The 23520-nt window shown below is 41.2% G+C and overlaps 1 protein-coding gene across 1 annotated transcript in view; it reads right to left on the bottom strand.

Annotated features, from left to right (window-relative positions):
* spon1b (spondin 1b) overlaps positions 1-23520 on the bottom strand; it is a 111965-nt gene that overhangs the window by 14537 nt on the left and 73908 nt on the right. The window contains exons 7-11 of the mRNA XM_075470604.1: positions 18228-18292; positions 13477-13678; positions 8012-8152; positions 6246-6321; positions 3672-3854 (exon numbers count right to left, since the gene is read on the bottom strand). Of these exons, the coding sequence (XP_075326719.1) occupies positions 3672-3854; positions 6246-6321; positions 8012-8152; positions 13477-13678; positions 18228-18292 (667 nt within the window). The remainder of the gene's footprint in view (positions 1-3671; positions 3855-6245; positions 6322-8011; positions 8153-13476; positions 13679-18227; positions 18293-23520) is intronic.

Genomic DNA, 23520 nt, shown 5'->3' with positions numbered 1-23520 from the left:
TGCTTGAACCCATGTCCTGCAGTCACAGGACACTAACCCCACACTCTGGACCCGATTTCTCCACTTAGATGCTCTGTTCAGTCAGCTCAAAGTTGAATTTTCAAAGAGGTCTCTCACAGAAACGGCTTTAACTGCCTTTTTAATAAGGCAAGTTGACTGAGGGATGGTCCTCTTCACAGCAGGGACCTGAGGGAGCGCGAGTCAGTGTGTATGACTCAGCTTCTATCGGCTGAAAAGTGAACCGCAGCTTCTCAAGCTTAACAAGGCCCCAACATGGCTGGTTTTTTTTGTTTTAAAAAATCCCCATTGCCAGTACGGGACTTGAAGATCTCCCTTTTCTCCCTAGAAAAGGGAGCCTATCAAGAGGAAACAATTATGTGTGAGCAGACCTTGTAAATTGGATTTTTTTTTCCCCCCAGTAATGATCAATAAAAATCTGTGACACTTAAAATAGATTTTTCTTCGACTCACATCACTTCGACTCTCATATTCATCCAACTAGCAGAGACGGGCGTTCCTCACCAGCTGTTGCCTAATAAAGCAGAACTAAGTGAATCATTAATAAAAGATACAGGTATCTCAAGCTCAGGTGAAGTCTCCAGTGAGCGAAAGTGTTTCCGAGGAATATTAATCACCCTTGGATTCTCTCCCCATCCTGCCCCAGCATGAACCCTACAATTATCAATCTCCCATCGCACACTAACGGAGCGCGAAATGAAAACAAAGGAGAGGTGCTCAGGAACAAAAAGCTATCTATGTTGCTGTCTGATAATCAATAATAGCAGTAGTGAATAATGGAAGTATGCCGGTGTGTGTCTGCGTATGTGAGAGGCGCCTTCAGCCCTAAACAGCTCCACTCGTCTGATGACTGCGAGACATGCTGGGAGCGAAAAGTGGGAGAGGGAGGAAGACAGACGCTGCCTCCAAGCGTTTGTCGAGCAAACTCTCTGGGTTTTTGTGATTATGTGTGTGTTTGTGGCAGAATCAGGGGCTGTTGTTTGCAGTAAAAGAGCATCCAACTGACAACTGAGACGGAAATTAGAGGGAAATTTAGTTACTTTGACAACAGAGAGAAACTGAGAACAAAAAATATGAAAAAAAACTGTAGCTAGTTCGCGACATCTGTCGCGCGTTGATTTGCCAACCACAGCTTTGTTAAATATGCTTGTTTCTTCGTCTCCATACTCGGTTTCTGAATCCTAATTATTCTCCTGAAATCCTACATTTGTTTTTTTTTAGACTTTAACATTGATTTCCTTCAGTCCAATCCAAATACAATCAAATCCTGACTTAATCGTCCTGGATCCAGGAGGCTGCTCAGCATTAAGAGCTAATCTAAATAATCTTTTATGTTTTACTGACGTAATTAAGTTATCTGTTCACCAACTGTAACTGTGTAATTTGGGATTCGGAGTATTCCGTCACATATTTACTTGATATAAGCTTCTGAGCTTCAGATATGTGTGGTCGGCTCATAGCTGCGGATTCACAGAGACGCCACCTGTTTCCTTCTGTTTTGCCTGTTTCCTCACACATGCTCTAATCCTTCATCACAATAACCTTAATTGCTATACAATGGCTGTGCACTGGAACTTCTGGACTCAAACTGATCTCACAAAGCAGTAGAATAATAATGAGTGAGCAGCTTTGTGTCAAAGATTAATTGGGATTCAGCCAAAATGAACCGCCCACACTCACCGACTCGTGTTTGGATACCTGGGGTCTAATCCGCTGATCATTTTGACAGTTTAATTATGTTGGACTGTTTTGATGCATGCTACACAGATCTGGACAGAAGTGGGGAGAAAAAGATACTTTGTAACTGTTATCATTAGTTTACTTTGGGAAGATGCAGGGATGCAACAGCATCTGTACCAGTGAGTCCTGTCACATTATAATCTGAATTTATTAGCCATAAGATTATTATCGCTGGCAGGTGAAGTGGAAAACACTCTTCATAATGTTCACACACACACACAGACTGGAGTCATGAAATGTTGTAGAGATGCTCCAAAGCGGCGACATGTGAGATAACAAATGTCCATAACATATGCTCAGACTTCTTGTGGAGCTTTTTCACCCAGCCCCCTAATGAGATCAAAACATCAGCGGATGATACAGTGTGTAAACGTGTCGGCAAATATTTCAAGCTAATATTTTGTTTGCGGCCGCAGTGTGTTTGTGTTTATTTTTAAGATTTTGTTCTTTCTGCCAGCTCGTATATACCGCTTTCTGCTCACTCTTTGTTGTTGTGGACACACACAGATACATACAGCACTCATATCAAAGCAATAAGGAGCCTTATGTGCTATCCTCAACGTGCTGTGCAGAAAACTCAGTCATTTCCACAGCCTAATCTCTGCATCGCATGCTTTAGACACCTGTTCCCACATATGCCCACCTTCGTATTTCCAGCTGAGAGAGTGCATCTCCAGCAGAAAGCCTCCCGTTGTGATGTGCTTGTGTGAGCAGCAGCCACAGAAAAAGACCAAATCAAATTGTCCGCACCTTCTCCTGAAAATCTTCGGTATTCATGTGTGAAAAGGGTTCTATAGGTGCAGCAGGACCGCAGTAAGCCCAGCTAAAACTGCTTTGGAGGGGCTCAAAGAAGTCTGAGTTGTTCATCCAGCTTCCAAACTTAATACACACCAATCTGATGGGATCTGATAACTTAATCCACAAAGAAGCCACTCCACAACCCAGAGGGCCCAATGCCAACAGATCACGGTAACAGACACCACAGGACACCCTTAGATGCCCTTTGTCCATGCTCTGAATGGTGCGAGCTGTTTTTGTAGGGGAATTGAACGGGGAATCTACTCAGTATTGGGCGGGTCGTTACGATGCTCCGGCTGATTGGTGCATATATTAAAAACCAATGGGACTGTTGTCAATTGAGAGTTCACCCTAAAAGTAGTTGTTAAAGTTACATAAAAGGTTTATATAGCTGATATACGTGTTTTATTTCCCATTCTCAGTGAAGGCTCAGAAACCGAGCTCTCAGAGCCAAGTCTGCAAATATTCAGTTCATTACAAGAAAATTGTCTAGAGATAACAAAACTTGTTGTCTTGTGATGGCTCTTAATTGGACCTCTTTATCTAAATTTATCATTTTTTTTCTTCTCCTGAGATGAGATCAATTAGCACACAAGTTAACGGTGGAGAATTAAAAAAAAAGGTTTTCGGTTAATTTGATCGAACCCGGTTTATAATTCTAAGATCACGGTCATGACTGTTGATGAGAGGAGTGAGTAAAAAGTTTAGCTTTCTGTGGTTAAGTTAAGAGAGCAGAGTGTGCAAAAATGAAAGGTTGACCAACTATCTGCCAGGAGCTCATTTGACCCAGCTTGTTTTATCACACCCAAACAAGTTTGTTACCTCGAGTTAAGGGAATAAATGTGCATTAAAGAATCAATTCAAGCACATAAGTGGCACAGAAGTTTGAAAGATAAAAGAGCTTTCCGTTTTGGCCCTGTTGAGAGGAAATTAAAGGGCAGTTACTTTAATTTTAATGAGGGAAATAAGGAATTATCTGCAGCTGCATCCTGGCTGTGTGCAGAAGGTCCTTCCACACAGCTAAATAAATGTTACTCATTGGAAGCAAACTGGCTGAGAAGGCTGATTGTCTTGCAAATCTTTGGGTGTGGAGATGTGTGTGTGCGTGTGTTTACCCTCCAGACTGCATCCTGGGCCCATGCAGGGCTGGAAATCTTGGGTGTGGGGACACGGGACGCTGAGATCCAGCTGAGCCTTTAACATCCGTTGCCTCATCCTGCGACCTTTGTCACACGTAGCGCTGCTGCACGCTGACCACGGAGACCAGGCGGAGTAGATGCACGTCTCTGGTGTGTCATCTGAGAGAGGAACATGAGCAGACGTTGACAGGGAAAAGAGAAATGTCCTTTCTCCTGCTTATCTGGTAAATTATTGTGATTAAACGGTCAATGCTGGCAGTTATTAATTGCATTTACAAAACTTAATTCTCCATCTCACTCGGTGAAGCAGCTGAACTCGCAGCATAACGTAATATATGTGCCTCAAGGTGATTACAGCAGGTAGTGAAACACAAGAGGCCACAAAGTGACATCCGAGGGAGAAAGAAAGCAGGAGAGGGATTGAGCTTGAGAGAAAGAGAAGAGTAAGATTTGTGAATGTCTTGTCCAATTATCAGTGGCAGCGGAGCTATGAGAAGTAGCAGGAGGACTGGCTTCAATTAAAAAAACTCTCTTAGGGCTTCAGGGAGGCAGAGAAAATGAGAGGAGAGGCGAGGCAGGGACAGACCTGAGTGGGCCCGGTTCTCTGGGAAAACGTGTAATGACAGAGGGGAATGAGAGAAGAAAGGAACTGTAGACACAAAGAGAAAGGTAAGGGGAGAGGTGGGCTGAAGCCCTGGGCTAACCGGTGGGACAAGCCTAAATGGAAATTTGCCTCTGTAGTGTCATCTCACACAGAGACAAGAAAGAAAGTGAGGACAGGTAGAGGAACAGAGGCGGAAAAGAGAGGAGGGAGAGAGGGAAATGGCTCATAACTGACTGGGGAAGACATTTATCAGGCGGCAGGAGATCCTTGTTAAGGATTCTGCTATGTGTGCAAAATGCTGCATCCTACCAAAAGCTGCTAACAGTTAAAAAAAAAAAGGTATAAAGCGCTAGATGCACAGCAGGAACTGTCATGCAGGAGTCTTCCCTGGTTAGCAGTTCAGTGGGTGAGGAGGTAGGAAACTGGAATAACAGCAACTCATCCTGTAACTATAAAGACTGACATACAGAATTCTTTTAGAAAACAGCTGTAATGTGTTTTTTTGCAAACATGGTGAAAATTTACAAGTGAATTACACTGAAGAGGAGGATGAAAAACCATCACAGGCTATTTTCCTAAACTAACTCTCATCATGGTCAACACGTTAGTTTTGTAATCAGTTTACTGTGTGTGCTTTAGTAACTTTGCTTCCTGTCGTATTTTGTTGATTCCTCTTTAATGTTGAACCGGCTGCATATTTCACCTTCACACCAGATCCTCGTTTACTTATTGCCACACCTGATTGGCTTTTGTCATAATTGGATTTATTCACCTGTTTTACCTGGTTTGTCAGCGGATTCTCATCCTCGTGTTAAATTAAATTCACCTTAACTAAGTCTGTTCTTAGTTAGGTTTAGTTTCGCTTCTCTTTGGATTTATTCTCCCTAGACTTCCTGCCTCTGCAGAGTTTGGTTTATTAAAGCTATTTTATTTCTACACCCACCTGCCTTTTGAAGCTTTGTCTGTACTTGGGTCCTATTTCTACATGAAGCTTAACAACTATGCTCCATATCTCATTTCCCAATTTGCACACACTCGACTCCTGTGTTTGTGTCTTAGTTCCTGTCCCCAGCTGTGAGACAAAATCTGTTGTGGGAGCACCAAAAGAGGTAAAAATAATGATTATAAAAAAGATAAAAGTTGTGCATATGGTAGTTACGCCTTTGTCGGGTGCAGAAATGATCACAAAGCCTAGTGGCTTCCACCAGAGCGCGTGCCTGCAGGGGGCTTCCTGGGAAAATTCCTTATGACATATTCATGGTCAAAAAGACTGTTGAGAGCTAAGTTCACTTCATGTTCATCAGATACAAACCGCCAAAAACAATACTCACAAACACATTTTACACCTAATTAAAACTACCGGTGTCGCACACACAAAGAAGCAGAATCTCAGCCGAAAGCAAATTAAACAAAAAAAACACGAGTTAAACCTAATCTGGAGATCTTTCAGGAAAACCAGAGCGATGATGACACAGGATTTTTCACTCAGGACTGCTCGCAGGGACTCAGGATCATTAACACGCACGCGTGGTTGGATCGCACGCCACGCCGACGAACACGTGAGCTCAGATAACAACACAGTGATCAGAAAAAGAATCAGCACAAACTACACTTTAATTTAGACTTTATAAAGGAAATATCAGGTACATTTGATAGGACATGTAGTTGTACTTCTCTGTAGAAGGGACGACTTCCTCTGATTATCTGACCTTTAATGCAATTTTCTGATTAAATAAATTGTATTTGTGATGAGCTATGTGTGTGTCCTTCCTCATAATAAGACTCTTACTAACAGTGTCTGCTCACTCTGCAAGCTACAAGTCTCAGTAGGTAAAGTAAATGTTTGACATGGTTTAAACAATTAGCCAAAACCCTCATTAAGCTCTTAAAGTTACACTGCTGTATTATGTTTGGGGTCTTTTCCTGAATGTGTGTGTTCACTGTACCTTCTTCCTTCTCCTCCTGTCCAATATCAGCAACTATGTCATCGATGGTGTCCGGCACCACGTTACACTGCTCTCCCTGTATGGGGAAAGCTGGTGTCACACCATGGAAAGATTTCCAACATGATCTCATGACAAAGCAATCTTCAAGCTTAAGACGATCAGAGCATGTCAGTCCAGTTTAACATATTCTTTCATCCTTATGTCAAACTGTTGTCTGTTCTCTCGTCTCGATGCTGAGTTTTGACCCGAGGATCTGGCTCTCCTGTGCTGTGCCATGTGCTTTCTTTTGTAACTCTGCTTGTACACTGGAAAAAATGCCCCTTCAAAAATAAGTAAAAAAACAACAAATACAACGTTTTTGCTTGAAATAAGCAAAAAAATCTGCCAATGGAACTAGTGAAAATCGGCTTGTCAAGATTTCTTGAAATAAGATGTGATATTTGGGACTTTTGAGATAAAAGTGATCTTGAAATTAGCTTAAAAACCTCTTCAAATGTAAAAAAAAAAAGCTTGTTTTATATGATATGTGACTCAAAACAATTTGTTTTCAAGACTTTTTCATTTAACAAGATATTCAAGATGTATTGTCTTCAAACAAGTCCCCATATCTGGCTGAAATAGTACTCGTTAGGCAGTTGTGTCTGATATTAAATGTAATGAGATATTTTGACAAGAAATGAGAAGAATATACTTGATAAGACTTTGATTTTTTCCAGTGTATATAGGTCTCTGCCCTCCTTGCTGCACTGGATTGTGTATACTACGTTGGCTGGGCCGGAAAAAACCCCTATTTTATCAAATCATTTCAATAAAATAACCAAGTAGTTTTAACCGTGTTGCTGTACTGCAATAAACATTTATAAAGGTTACTGTTTGATTAGTCCGGGAGGTTGTTGCATATGACTTAGGTGAACATCTCTTACAATAAAAGCACTGATAGGAAAAGGGGTGTTTTCTACACAATTAAATCCAGAAGGGATTTTCATTTGATTTAGTGCAGGATGTGTACAGTGTGTAATCACAGCTCGTCAAGCTAATAGCTAATTTGTTAGCCTGTTTGCTACTTTCTTTGTTCCATTTTCCGGCGCTGAGTGCAGTCTCTCTCAACAATCCACAGCAACACATCAACGTAGTTAAGGCAAATTCTGCTGGGGGGGAATGAAAGCAGTGTTTCACACACTTGAACTTATTGCGGAGCTCCATCTAAAATAAAATGGATTTCCGATAGACTCTGATATGAATGAACACACAGGTACGAGGAAGCGCATGTGTTCATGTGCACTTTTCCAGGTGTTATCTTGAGTCATTAAAATAAGGCACTGTGGAAAAAAAATGACAGTTCATACAGATAATGAGAATTTAAAAAAAAAGGTCCGCCACTAATAAAGGCTCAGTACCCTAAGGAGCTGAAGCCTTTGCCCTCTATCTGAGGAAATACTGTAGCCCACCTTGGGTTTTGTCCTCAGGGTATTTCTTCTAAATGCACTTCTTTGTAATACATTTACATTTATGCATTTAGCAGATTGCTTTTATCCAAAGTAACTTAAAAGGAAGAAGGTGAATTAGCAATCGAGTATATTTTAAAGAAAAATTTACAATAAACATTGTACCAGGATGTTGTCTTTGAAGGAGTCCCACTTTGTGTCTCATACACTTCAGCCACGTATTGAGAAAGAAAATCACAACATTTGACACGGAGGAAAACAATATTGTCGTTCCATATGTGGCTTTGGCCATATTTTCAATATTTGGCTTTTTTTTTTTACCTTTCTGGCAATACGTTCAACCACCACCTTGGCTATTGGGGTAAGTGCGCCCCCCTCTGGATCGTAGAACGGGCTCTGAGGGTGGTCCAAACTTGTCAGGGGTCGAATTTTCTCCTGGGGAATGGTGGGCTTATTTGGCGACTGAAAGACACCACAATAAAGATGTAAGCATAAAAACAATAGAACAACATGGGCAGAAAAACAAAGAATAATTACATTTCCACAAGTTTAAAGTGGTTAAAATGAGAAAAAGATTGTGGCATTTAATGCAGACTCAGCATAACAATTCAACAAGCTTCTAAATGCCAAGTGAAGCTTTTCAAACCTTTGCTGCTCTATAATTACAGCACGAGCAAACTCTAAAGTGGAGGAGGAAGACTCTAAAAACCTCTATTGCGACATCGATACAACACTGCCACTATGCACTGTCATCATCATGTAAATCATTCTTCATAATGTGGCTTAAACATCAAACTCATCAGCACTTGGCTTGCTTCACATAATGATTTAACATTTATCATAATTCATATCCATAATTAACCTTCAAAACAATCTTTAATTAAACAGGTCTAAACAGATATTTCTTGAGAATGATGCCCAGTGGCTCAGACAGAAAGAAAGAAAGACACATAAAATAATAACTAGGAAAAACTCCTAGAAGTTACCGTAAGCCAGCACAATAAGTAAGTTCTTGGGTGCAGAAATGATTCAAAACCACGTGGTTGGTATGGTTTGATGCAAATATCAGTTGTGCATAAAAGCATATATTATTAATTTGATCAGTAACTTTGGACGTGAACAGGAAAAACAGAGAATACTGCAGTGTTACATCATTTGTTTCTACCGTTAATTTATTTCCACGAGTGGACACATGCATACCATATATATGATCATCATGTCTTCTTTAAGTTTGTAAGAAAGGATTTGTTCAAATATTTGAAATACAGTACAGTCAGGCATAGAGAGTCAGACGCATTAAAAATCCAAAGAATAGCAAAAAAAAAAAAGGGAGAAACGTTGAGAACTTGTGGCTGGCTGCAGTACATCAGACACTAATCTCCAGCAAATGTCACATGCTTTGTTCAGGGCCAGTTCGCCAATGACACGACACACCTAACTGGGCCCAATTATTACACCAATGTCACAAACAACATAATCAATATTAAACTCATCAGTCTGAACAGGATTAAAATGATCCCCAATAACATTTCCTCCACAGTTCAGAAATATTTTCCGTTCCAGTCGTCCCATCAGTACCGAGTGAATGGCAAAGGTATCTTACAGCTATTGATAACCTTAATTTCTTTGCAGAACTCATAAACACGCTCATACAGCATATCAAAATCCTGCATTTTTGTATTTCTTTGGGCCACAGTTTTAAAAGCTTCTTCTGCCTCAACATGGAGGTCGATCAAAGAGTCAGTCCCTCATGGCCTATAAATGATATTTGTCAGCTTTTTGGCCTTATTGCTGTTATTGTCATGGTTCAAGGTTCATCCTTTTACATTTTAATATTCTACATCTATGTCAAGCTTATGTTGCTTTTATTTATACTATACGTGTCCTTTCTTGACCTAAGACCTGGATACTGTTCCTCATCCACCATCTTCGATTGATACTTCTAAAAGCAAGAAAAATGTGTGTTCTGTGCAAAAGTCTTTCATTAGTAGGTGTGATGTGTAAACGCCTCGCCCCTTTGGATATTACACGTGGAACGGAACAGATTTGGAAGTTTCAGCTCCTCTGTTTCATTTGTTGCTTCCTGTGTCACATCACGGATGTGAGGAGCTACAATGCATGTGAGGAAAGTGAGGAGAAAATTCTTTGTTTTCTGAGTTCTTGCACTGTTTTCTTTACACTAACATGGGTCACTAATATCCAAAGTGTTTAAATATTGCATTTTGTGAAGCTACAGGGACCTTATTCAGTTATCTCTCATCTCCCTAGATACAACACAGGGTGTCAATCTGAATTTAAAGCTTAATTAACTCTGACATGTCTTTAATCATATGCATGAAACGTGCGTGCGCACACATGACGCAAAAGTTGAAGATCGGGTCATGATTTGAAGGGGAAGTATTCCCATCCTCCCACATTAGCACTGTGCAAAACATGCGCTCAGTGCACGGGCTCCGTAAGAGGGGTTGGTGTCCCAGTGGAAAACATCTGCTCTCGTGCATTGCGTCTCAAACATGCCGGAGGGAAGAGATTCTCGGCCTTCCACTGAAGAATGGTTATAATTATCAAAGTTAAGGAGCCAAAACTCCAGGCATGGGAATTATTTGTGGAACAAGAATACTAATCCAACGGCATCATAGAGGGAACGGATGACTACAAAACGGGTTTTTAAAAAGAGAACAGGGAGGGAATAATGACTGTTTGGTATTATTCTCTTTGTTGACCATAATATAGCCAGGTCAAGTCACTATTTTTTACCATGAGCCAGCTGGTCCACCGCCTCTTTTTGTGTAATCTAATATTCCTCCTTTAATTATAGATCCACGGCACTGTTTTCAGATGTGAATCAAAGCATCTGTGTTATTTTTAGAACTCCACAGAGAGAAGAGAAACCTGCGACAAACATTACGCATTCCGTCAGTTCTTTTAGACGAACTCGTCTGCGTCACTTAAAGTTTCAAACCAACTTTTGATTTAATCTACACAACAACAGAAGTGAGTAGGACAAAGAGAGAGCTGCACGTATTTCATTAGATACACCCGTCTAACAACAATGTTGATCATTCTCTTTGCAGTTGCAAGTTAATTCAAGGTTTCTTCTGTGCTGGGTATTTACCGCATGTCTCCTCTTCCGACACATTCAAAGGCAAAAGGCCAAAAAAATCTATTAATCTTAAGGTTCGTCTTCATGTTTTTTCTTATAAAAGATCCTCAGAGACCCTTAAAAACTACTTTACGTGAGGTGCTTCATGCAATTGATGCAAAAGAATAAGTCTCTGTGGATAGAAGTCAGGAAATATCTCCTGTACAGCAGAGCGCACGTATTACACGCCTTCAGATGTTTGAATTTCAAATACTCATACTAATACAAGACAACTACCAACTGTAGTGAGTGACAGTGCTGGTAAAAGAATTATTCATATCATCTCAAATGGCTCATGAGGCTAAAATCAATCCCCCGGCAGCCAGCAAACACCTCTTGCTTCCAGAGGAACAGAATCAGAAGAATCAGAGAGCTCTGGCTTTTTGTGAGTGTTTTTTGGGTTTTTTTTAAAAGTATGTACCATCACTCCTCCGCAGGATAAGCTTCTTGCTTATTCATGAGTGTGTAAACTATAAATAAATTGCTCTAGTCCCCAAACAGTGGGTAAATATGGATGAGCACCTTTCATCCCAAGGTTGCAGAGACTAAAGTCTGTCACAGTAACAGACAGGTGACAGTGGAGAGCGCTGTGATGAGCCAGTGCTAGGACAATGCTTTGTAATATACAAACTGCTGGCAGTCAGTAGACTGGATGTGTGAGATGGACGAAGGCTCCAGGTTTAAATAACGAAGCTGATGTGGAAGTGCCCCAACCGTGTATTCTATCTAATGGCCAGTAGGCGGCGAATCCTGTGGCTGCAAAAAGCCTAATTTTACTAAACTGTGACACAACTGTGTCATCTAGATCAGTGGTACCCAACCCTTTTTGTGCCACAGACCGGCTTTTAAAGGGATAGTTCGCCTCTTTTGACATGAAGCTGTATGACATCCCATATTAGCAATATCATTTATGAACATTTTCTTACCCCCTGCTGCGTCCTGTGAGCCGAGTTCCAGCCTCGTTCAGGCGTTGATGAAGGTAGTCTGGCTAGTTGGCTTGGGTCCCGAAAATAAAGCGCTTTGCTTCTCAAAACAATATGCGTTCAAAAGAGTAATACATTTGCATCACAAAATTGTCCGTCCAGAAAAAGTCAGACCTCACATCGCTTGGTGCTATTTCTCTCTCCCTTTGTATCACTACGGGCTGTGTAAACTGTGCAGACCGAGCAGTCCCCTGCTTCCAAGCAGTAAACAGGTGCAGCTATCGGCAGGTGGCTGAACGCATTGATATGAAGGGAGGCAAAAATAGCGCCAAGAGATTGTGAGGTCTGACTTTTTCTGGAGGGACGATTTTGTTATGCAAATGTATTACTCTTTTTTTAACGCATATTGTTTTCAGAAGCAAAACGCTTTATTTTTTTAGCCCCAGCCAACTAGCCAGACTACCTTCGTCAACGCCTAAACGAGGCTGGAACTCGGCTCACGGGACACAGCAGGGGGTAAGAAAATGTTCATAAATGATGTTGCTAATATGGGATGTCATACAGCTTCATGTCAAAAGAGGCGAACTATCCCTTTAAGGTGTGCCGGATAAATAGAACAAAGTAAAATGATACGACCAACACAAAATCTTTGGTATTTTGTAAATATAATAATAAATGTGAATCCACTGTGTACTTCTATGTAACTTTTAGTTTTGAAGGCTTCATTGCCTCATTGGAGAGCCCCGCATATTAGGCAGAGCGGGCTTGGTGCGTGGGAATCACCTGTCGCAATAAATCCATATTCTAAGTAGGTATCCTGGTATTTGTCTGTTAAATGCAGCTTTCTTTTTCTTAGTGGTCATAGGCTCTTCTTCTGTCTCCTCACTGGGCCTTTTCCCCTTTCCTAAGAAACTTTTCAAAGACTGTTTTTTACTCATTTACTCATTAACCTTGTGGGTTACATATTAGCGTATCGCGTGACCGAGACGAACATCTTGACATGTGTCAAGAGTAAGACCCCAAGGGTTGTGATTGGTCGGCTAACAACATCATTTCCGGAATCACTTTTCCGGTATTGCTCCTTCCTCTCAGAACAACAACACCGCCATTTTTGAAAGAGTTTGCTGTGTGCCGGTCAACATTTGGTTAAAATTATTTGTATTTCAGCTCCAACTCCAACAACAGTCTTTCTCTCTCGGTCGCCATCGTTCACTGTGAGGAGTGAAACGGAGCCGGAAGGTGAACAATCAATCAACAACTTTCGTCTAACGAAGCGACGCCTACTGATTTGCCTTGCGTATCCGACAGCCCGGCGGAGAACTTAGAAAGGTTAACAGCCTCTCCGTGACTACAGAGACGGATTGACGGATAGCGACGGAGAAGCATACTGAGGCCTTGAGTCATAGAGGGATGTAACGGAGAGAATAATGTTATTTTTCAAAATAAAACATTGTTCAGACTCGGATAATAAATAAAACGGAAATAATGTAATTTATTATTTCTGTGCGGCCCGGTACCAAACGACCCGGTCCGTTGGCCCGGGGGTTGGGTGCCGCTGATCTAGATGATACATGTAGGATATTCACAGGTATAATATGATTTAATAATAATAATAATAAATCAAATTTGTAACGCACTTTTCATTAGCAAAAATCTCAAAGTGCTACAAAGTACAATTAAAATCAGGGATAAAATCAACATCATTATTTAGAATACACTACCTCATATGTGACACCGCTGTCTGTGCCTGCGTCCCACGGTATGAGGTCTGTCACCAGTCTCTGCACCCAGCCACAGTCCTTGGTACAAAGGTCCTCTCCTGACAGCCCCACGTTCCAGTCCGGACTGGGCCCGAGCATAGTGAGGAAGGACATGAGGTGACGTGTCCGGTCCACAGAAAACTCTGCTGACGGAGCTGCTCGCCTGGTCCACATGGTTGGCAAAAACAGAACAAAAAGAGCACATCTTAAATACTGTTAGAATGGCAGAGCATAACAACTGCATGAGCAACTGCTTTACGCATCCCAGTTTCTTGCTAAAATTTCACTTGATTACATGTAAAATGGGCGGTTGTGAGGTCACGACCTCTGACCTGAGTACCACTGCTAATTGCGGGATGATTAAAGCTCTGAAATATCCAATCAGTGTTAGAAAATTGCTAATCTTGTTGTACTTTCTCTGCATGTCTGAAACATCATGAGTGGAACAAGACATTCTTAATAAAGATATTGAGGTAATTTGATTAATCGTAGTGTTTCTTAATCACCACATCTTAACGTAGACATGAGCAGAAGCTGCTCTGTTTTTGAATAACTTTAGAATTTTGCTCATAAAACTGAACAAAATGAGATAGTGTTTCGAGTGTGTGCTTCTGTGTGGGTGAATGTGATCGTTAGTAACTATAATAGTGGCACAATATATCGCTAATGACAGACAGCGCTAGAAGGGGTAATTAAACAGATGTTTGGTGAAAGATACAGTACATTTGTGTGTGTGTTTGTTCATGCTCGTGCTGCCCTGAGGCCTGGAACTGGGAGAAGTTTCTAATTGCTTTGAACAAACTCCAAAGGATGCAACAACTCAGACAAATCAGTTAGAGCCTTCTAAAGGAAGCCATCATAAAACAGTTTATTTTATTAATATTTAAACATTACAGTAATATCCGACTTTCAGTTACATTTAACAGTTGATTAAAGTGAAACTTTGTCCGTACTTTGGAGTTCTCATGCTGCTAATCGAGGGCTTGACACAGCTCATAATGGAGACGAAGTATTTCCATAATTCGCAGAAACGTCTGACATTCAGTAACAAAGTAAATTAAAATAGTTTTTTCTTCATCGCATCCATTGCACATGATGCACTGATCACCGGCAACATTTCTCTTCCTTAATTGTAGTCTTGTTTATTTAATGTTGTAGAAAGAAAACAGTTACTGTTAAGGGAATGATCAGGTTTCTGTTGGCTTTAAAAATATCTTTAATTCAATCAATTTTTCTGGACCTGTTTATACGATCCTGAAGAAGGAGATAAGAAAAACCAAGTTGCATTTTATTCAGTTCGAACATTCATAAGCCTCTGAAAACATGATGAACTAGAAATGCACTCAGAGAGTGCAGACCTCCGCCAACCGCCAACCTACCTGTGGATAGCGAGCCATGTATGGACATACGTTCCTGATGTGGGCTACTTGTTGTTCTTTGGCGCTGTCAGCAGAAGAGCCATTCCCTTCTCCCTATTCATTATTGAACAGCAGTGTTCGCCGTTATTAATTATTATTATTAATATTATTATTATTATTATAATGTTTTGTCGGGAAGCAGTGTTCTGTCGGGAAGCAGTGTTCGCCGTTATTATTACGCTATATGCAGTTATGCACACTGGCTTGCCGTTGCAATCTTTTGTTGTGCTAATTACAGCAAATCCACGCAATATGCATTCAATCCACGCAATATGCATTCTGTCTGGCTTTGGCTCTGTTTGGCTTTGGCACCTTGAGGTCGTGCCACCTTGTGGAGGTCGCGCCACCTTGTGGAGGTCGCGCCACCTTGTGGAGGTCGCGCCACCTTGTGGAGGTCGTGCCACCTTGTGGCAGGTCGCAAGATTGCAGCACGAAAAGACGAACAGACGAACATCCAGACAAACCAACAGACAAACTCGGGCGATCACATAACCTCCTTGGCGGAGGTAATAATAATGATCAACAGATTCATCAAGAGCTCCGGTTTGGCAACATTTTGAAATTCGCGGCCGACTCGGTTATCGTGTGAGTTAACTGCTGAGCAGTGATGATCCCGATCACGGACCCATAGTAAAGGAATTCAGAGACTGGTGCAGGTTTTCCTTTTTAAATATCAACGCAAACAAAACAAAGGAAATGTTTATTGACTTTCGGAGGAATCCTTCAGTCGTCTCTCATGTCAGAATAGAGAACCAAGCCGTGGAGATGGTTGATAACTACAAATACCTCGGCAGTCACTTGGACAACAAGCTGTCCTTTGAGCTTGATGTTGACGCTGTGGCTCATCAGCGCATGTATTTTCATCGGAAGCTTTGTACTTTTAATGTTGACGGTACTTTTATGAAAATCTTTTACTCTTGTTTTATAGAATCCCTTTTAACGTTCTCCTTTATTTGCTGGTACGGTTCCCTTTCTCTTAAGAATAAAAACAGATTGCAGTAAAACAGTGCGGGGGTTAACCTAAATGATCTCTCTACCCCGTATCGAACTAGAGTCCTTTGCGAGGCCCGTTTGATCCTGACGGATCAGAGCCACCCTTTGGCTCATGAGTTTTTGCTGCTTCCGTCAGGGCGGAGGCACATCCTGCCAAAATGCAGGACTAATAGATACAAACATTCCTCTTCTGCTATTTTATTTGGTTTTGCTTTGTCTTTGCTGTTTTTGCATGATTGTTGCAACGACTGAGCGACTGCTTGCTGCAGGCCAAATTACCCCACAGGGATGATAAAGATACCTTGAACCTTGAAGTGAGGGTCAGAGAGAGGTGTAAACTTGGTCAAACTGGAGTATTTTGAACAGCATCAACATGCCCTGCTTCTTTTTTTATTCGTTCCATTTCAGCTTTGTGATTCAGCACAACATACAACAAACAGCAACCACCTCACACTGTTAGAAATGAAGTCGTAGCTTGAACTATTTTGACTGCACAGAAATGTGTGGTTACACAGGTGACATTGTTCATTTATGCGAGTTAAATCCAAAAGTTTAAAGTCACACCTTTCCCTCCAACCTGAAAACTTTAACTCATCTCAACTTCACCGCATTACCCACACTGACGACAAGACCATCTTTTATTTTCTCCTCTTTTTATCCCTCTGAAGAGCAAGAACCTTCCCCTTTCCACTTTCATTCTGTGAAGTCGGGGTCAGCTCAGCTCAGTCATATTCCTCCCAGAGCAGAAAGACGGATTCCTTTTTGCTGCAGCAACTAAGAAGTCCTGCCTGAGTTCACACCATTAAATGGACGTACGTGAAAAAGTGAAATGATGGATAATAAACCAAAACTAGTTGGAAGAAGTTTTCACCTCTACATCAATGTGGGAAAACAGTTGAGAGCACAATGAAATTTATGACTTTCTACAACTTTTTGACACAGCATCTTACTGTAAAAGTGTGAGTTGGTGCGAGTTCGTTCATTAGATCCCAAATGGACTGATACAGAGAAGCCTGAGCTGAAGTCTTGATTTTGTAATAGTTTCACTCCATTTACCCACTGTGCCTGCAAAATGCTATAAAAAGGTAGACGTGCATTTGCAAAGCAGTGCATATCAACAAAGTGGCCGAGAAGGACAAATGACTGAGGTTGCCAGTGCTACTCATTAAGCCCCTGGCAGATTAATGGATTGTATTCTTGTGGGGTTTTTTTGGGACAATCACTGTGAATCAACTGAGAAATAAGGCAACATTTCTTTTGGGGGGGTTTTCACAGTGAAAGCAAATGCAGGGCTGGTTCGGAGCCAGAGACCAAACTTAGAACCAGTTCTATCTGTTTCGACCGCCAAAAGGACCAACTCCAGCACCCGAACACTGAGGCTAAGCACCAACTCGTTGCTGGGCCTGAGCAAAGAACATAACATTGGGGGTGGGAGCGCAGTTTTGTAGACCAATCAGACCCACAACATTGTTGTGACCACCATGTTTAAAATTTCAGAGCCAGTTTAGAGCCCAATATGTTGCATGTGTTTGCAGAAATGTGTATGAACAATGTTGTGTGTTTTAATTAAAGTCAGCTAGCCTTTATAGATCCCACTCGAAATAGGATGTATGAATCTGTTTGTACCGCTGTTGTTAGCCTTTGGAGAGACCGGTCAGCTTTGCAGAATTTTCCCAAACATCCATTGTTTAAAATAGCCTTAAAGAACTAAACTGGTGATTTTAGGACATCAATTTTCTGGGGAAAACGAGACAAACTCTGTGATCTATTGTTGTTTTTGTTTGGATTAACTGTTTCCCTGCACTGTGGAAAGTGTTCTGTTTGCAAGTAGTCAAGGGAAGTTGCGTCTTTGACTGGTTGTTGGCCTAAGACAGATGTTAAATATTGTTAAATGTGTGTAAAGTTTAGTGTCTAACCCTAACCCTTTCATGGGAGGGCTGTTCCTGTCATTAAGTTTCATCACCTGCAACAACACACAGAGACTTCCAGCTGACTTCACAAGCAACAAAAGCAACGCTGCGAATTAGCATTGAGAGTTAGTTCTAAGAGGGGGTAAAGTTGAGACCAGTTTTCTCCAACCTGCACCAATGGAGCACTGCACATCACAAGCTGAATACGCCATCTTGGTCGCAATGCTCATCACTGAGTCACCACCGGCTAATGGAACAGCACTTTTATCTTAAACGAATCATCTTTTGTCCAGGTCTACCACAGCATCTGAGGCATGCAGATGAAAACAAACATGAGAGCAAGAGAAAGACCAGACACTCTTAAGTTAAACTAACATCGTGGGATACTTACAGGTTGAGAGGCTGCCACGCCGGCCACTGAGCTTTCGTTTTAATGACGGTCAGTACTTCATCTCCCTGCAAAGAGACACACAGAGTCACAAAAAGTAATTTGCCACTAAATGGATGACTATAAAGGGACAAAAAGAGACATTGACAGAGAAAAGGCCTGAAATCGACAAATTGACAAAAGTGAGGGTTAGTACTCTCATCCAAAGACAGCAAAGTATATTCCACTTTTCAGAGGCTTAAGAGCCTGGACAAAGCGTGTCTCTTATCACCACAAAATGGCTCTATGCTGTTTTATAATAGCTGTCTGTTATTCCAGAGAACCTCAGTTTACACTCCACACAGCGCCCACCACTCTCTATAGTCTCTCTAGCATTACAGCCACTTTATGGACTGCACAACACATTATCTATCATAATGCACCTCATCTAATTATTCAGCCAAAAGCAGCTGCTGATTAGAAGTAAACTGAAAAGACTGGATGTGTCTTTATGGTATATTAATAGTCTTTATTGATTACTCCATCTTTTAGTCTCTTTATCTTTTAAATACAGAAACACAACAGCTTCAGACTGGTTTTTGTGGTTGACTGACGGTTCCACAGTCACGTTGACAGCCTCGTCTCTTCCCTGGGACGGTGCACAAAAACCAAGTGTGTGTGAGTCTGAGTGTGTTTGGTGAGTTTCTCATCATGTATGCGTGTGTTTCTGTCAGTGTGTGGAGGAAAACAAGTATGGATTTAACTGGACAGTAACTGATGTGACAAAACTGTGACAACTTCATGTAAATGTTCTGTCTTCCAGTGTTGCACACAGTGTAATTGGCTTTTTATGTACTGGAAATTCACATGTGGATAGAGCAGAAGGACAACAGATGAGTTAAAGGTCTAGTGTGCAGGATGTAGTAACTTTTAGCTACTTGACTGCAAATTGCATCCAAATAAAATCTCTCCATATACCACAAACTACAGTGGCTACAAAAAACTAGGCCCACTGTAGCTTTATTCGTCTCTACTGGGGTACTTACATGTATTTCTACAAACAGATGTTACACACTGGCACTCTAAGAAAATCAGTCAGTAAGTGACTTTTTCCACACACTGTTTGACCACACGCTGTTGGGATATTTCGATTTCTTTGAAGTGGGTTTGTGTGAAGTACTTATGAGTAGCCAGTGTGTTACCTGCAGTCAGACTGCTCTCAGTCTGAAGTCAGATGGTTTCCTGGTGAAAGTGGTGTGCTTTAAAATCCTCAAAACAGCTTACCGGTATATTCAAACTGTTGTTAATTTCTTTAATTTCAATTTGCTTTAGATGGCAAAAATGTTGCTTTTCTGGTGGCTTTTAGCGTTTGCTTGCTTCAGGATACAGCTTTAGTAGTTGGTTTGACTGAGGCAAGCAGTTGGTTTGACTGAGGCAAGAAGTTGGTTTGACTGAGGCTAGCAGTTGGTTTGACTGAGGCAAGCAGTTGTTTTGACTGAGGCAAGCAGTTGTTTTGACCGAGGCAAGCAGTTGGTTTGACTGAGGCTAGCAGTTGGTTTGACTGAGGCAAGCAGTTGGTTTGAATGAGGCAAGCAGTTGGTTTGAATGAGGCAAGCAGTTGGTTTGAATGAGGCAAGCAGTTGGTTTCAGTGTTGCCAATTTAGCGACTTTGTCGCTAGATTTAGCGACTTTTGGCCATCTCTGGCAACAAAAAAAATAATCTAGCGACTTAGTGACTTTCGGGCTCAATCTGGCTGAATCTAGCGACAATTTAACTTGTTTTGTGAGTGACAAATCAGTTGCCCCGCGACACAATACAAGCCGAGACAGAAGCACTGCAGGACGGCGGCAACCCGGCATACCGTCATTTCCTGTCAAAACAGCAGTTTCAAGCTAGCTACAACGAGGGTAGGTTAACTTCCTGTTTTCAAAACAAAAGCACCTTTTTTATCGTAATGGCTTTCCCTATGCTAAAAGGCAACGGGTCTTTTATTTTTGTCAAAATAACCGGAAGTGCGTTGCTCACTGCGGCTAGCTTTAGTAGCGCCAAATTCGTCGGAACAAAATTGTAAATAGCCGGTATTTTGGCAGGTTTTTAACATGTTGGGGATCTAAACGACTACTTTCTTGCCTGAAAAGTTTCAAATGTTGCTAAAGTTTACAGAGTTTAAAGCTGAAATCAGCTTCAGGCCGGCTGATTTCGGCTCGGGTAGGAGCGAAAATATATAATATGGGCGTGGTTCCGTCACTTATGACGTCATGACGCAATCTAGCGACTTTTTAGCGACTTTTCAGAGAGCCAATAGCGACTTCTTGTGATTTTTTTTTGGCAACACTGGTTGGTTTGACTGAGGCTAGCAGTTGGTTTGAATGAGGCAAGCAGTTGGTTTGAATGAGGCAAGCAGTTGGTTTGACTGAGGCTAGCAGTTGGTTTGACTGAGGCTAGCAGTTGGTTTGACTGAGGCAAGCAGTTGGTTTGACTGAGGCAAGCAGTTGGTTTGACTAAGGCAAGCAGTTGGTTTGACTAAAGCAAGAAGTTGTTTTGACTGAGGCTAGCAGTTGGTTAAGGCTAGCAGTTGGTTAAGGCTAGCAGTTGGTTAAGGCTAGTAGTTGGTTTGACTGAGGCAAGCAGTTGGTTTGACTGAGGCAAGCAGTTGGTTTGACTGAGGCAAGCAGTTGGTTTGACTGAGGCAAGCAGTTGGTTTGACTAAGGCAAGCAGTTGGTTTGACTAAAGCAAGAAGTTGTTTTGACTGAGGCTAGCAGTTGGTTAAGGCTAGTAGTTGGTTTGACTGAGGCAAGCAGTTGGTTTGACTGAGGCAAGCAGTTGGTTTGACTGAGGCTAGCACACAGTGCAGTCCCCCTCTCTCAAATTCACTATACCTGTATATATGTTTAAAATTTTCTACATATTTGAAGCAAACTCCAAATGGGGGGCTAAGAAGGAAGGTTGAGGTTTGCACACCTATCAGAGATTACTTGTAATCCCATAGGAATAAATGCATTTTTGGACTTGGACAAACTCAAATGTATGTGAAATGAGGTGGATTGTTTAAAGGCATCAAACCAAGGCATTGTGTCATACTTTTAACAGTGAGAATTGCAAAATTTACGTTTAAATAAAAAAAAGGTCCCTCTGCCTTTATTGAAAGGATGTACAGTTCATTGGCCTATACCTTTTTATCATCTGGTCGGTATGCAATTCAACCTCTGGAGGTGGTTCGCCTTGTTCTTTTCTGGCACAACATGGAGAAATTCACAGCATTGAAACTAAAGTTCAGGTGAAAGCTATTCAGAGCCAGAAGCCTATAAGCAGGCATTGGTTGATCTGGCAGTTCTTGTAGAAGGAGTCGTGCAGAGAACAATACGATCAGAAAACACACAAAATAAATTCACTATAAAAAACAGAGGTGGCAGGTTTCAATCACTTCTCTTGTGTGCTGCGTTGGGTACACAGCACGCATGAACATTTCATAAAGCAAATTCAAAATTCTTCAATGTTTCGCAAGTTTTTGGCAGGTATGTGAAAAAACTGATTATTAACTGCCGAATTTGATCCAATTTTAAAAATGTGAATGCACAGTTACACTTTATCAAAGTTGTTCAAAAGGACACAAAGTCAGTGATTAAATATTTTCCACAAAAACGTGTTCGCAGGATGAACAGGTTGAGGGTAATTTTCTGATTCATTCTTTCTCTCCATCCGCCATCTGCCATTACCAGACACTTAATGTTTGCTTCAATTTAGTCTAAAATGCTCCTTCAGTGAAACAGTCCAGCACATTTTATGCCAGAGCTCAGCCGCTAACACTGTAGCACAAAATGCTTGTGAAGACTGGAGATGCAAATCTCTCTGTAATGGTCTTGTTTGTTTATGGTAATTATGGTAATAGAACAAAATGGCTGTGATTTACCAATGTTTAAAAGGACATTACAATTTCATGAATGTTTCAAGGAGAAAAGAGAGAACAGAATAGAGGAAGAAGAGGGTTGGTTAGAGTGGCTGTTGCATTAGCGACATTAAAGGAGATGAAAATTGGGGAGAAAAGGAGGAAAAGAAATGACAAACATTAGTGCGCAGCGTGAGAGGGTGAGAGGAGATGGAGGAACTGAGAAGGTGATATGGCTGAAAAGAATAAGGGTAGCAAAAATGATGAGAGCAACGCGAGGAGAGGTTTGAACAATCAGAATGAGGCTGAAGAGGAATGGGGAAGGAACAAAGATGACACAAGAGGGAGATACACAGTGAGAAAATGACAAGACTGCAATTATCCAAACCAGAGAAAGCAGAAAGATCTTTAAGAAAGGAAAAGTAATGAAGTGGTTAGAGGAGATCCCCACACTTTTCTTCCAGGTTATACAACCATACATTCACTTCCACCCTCAGCTGCTGGCTCTTTTCAGTAATCTTTGTAAAGGATTTGCTGATTTTATTTGCTGTGATTTTTTCAGTGCGTACAGGAAAAAAAATGGCAAGCCAGTTCACTGAGGGAGCTGCTGTCATTAACCTGGATGTATGTTAACACTGGCAGACAGCGAGCTGATAACAAAAGATGCACTTATCACTGCAGCACAGAAGCTTGGGAATGACTGTTTAACTTTAAGATTTTCTTAAAATATTTATTTCACATTATAAAAAGAACAATTATGCTGTGCATTTAGGTGGCCACAGTAAGCTGTGGAAAGGCTGTGACTCTACAGTAATTAACTGTGGCTGTGTGACATCCCAGTTGATTAGAAGACCGTCTTTAATCTTGAACTCGGTGAACCCTTTGAATTACATGGGTTAGGGTGGTCTGATCTTTATCTTACTGGAATCTTACATAATCTCAGATCCCGAAAGAATTAAATGCACAGTGTAAAATGGAAAAATAAGGAGCCCTCTTGAATTATAGCTCAGGAAATCTGCAGCAGCAACAACCTCCATCAGAAGTTTCTGAGACTTGAATAAATGTGGATTTTGGATGATTCATCCTGACAAAAAATTCAGTTAATCGGCATTTCAGGGAAGTCTTTACTGGACAGCTGTCTTCATTCATTTTTCAAGTATTATGTGAACATTTTGCTGAATCAACCAGCCTCTTTTAGAAACTTAGCGTCACTGAGGTCGCAAAGCAGCCCCAAACCTTGATGCTACCTCCACCGTGCTTCACAGCTGGGATGAAAATTCGGTATGGATGTAATGCCTCATTTCCACATATATGTAGGCTAGTCTTCTGAGAGTCAGCCAAAAGTCTATTAATTCCTATATCAATTAATCTAAGCAAAACTATGCTTTCTAAATTAGCCTCAAGTACATAAAACATGTAAACTTTTGCC

The sequence above is a fragment of the Odontesthes bonariensis genome, chromosome 7 (genome assembly GCF_027942865.1).
Source record: "Odontesthes bonariensis isolate fOdoBon6 chromosome 7, fOdoBon6.hap1, whole genome shotgun sequence".
Classification (NCBI taxonomy): domain Eukaryota; kingdom Metazoa; phylum Chordata; class Actinopteri; order Atheriniformes; family Atherinopsidae; genus Odontesthes; species Odontesthes bonariensis.
This window is presented reverse-complemented; position numbering and strand designations above follow the sequence as displayed.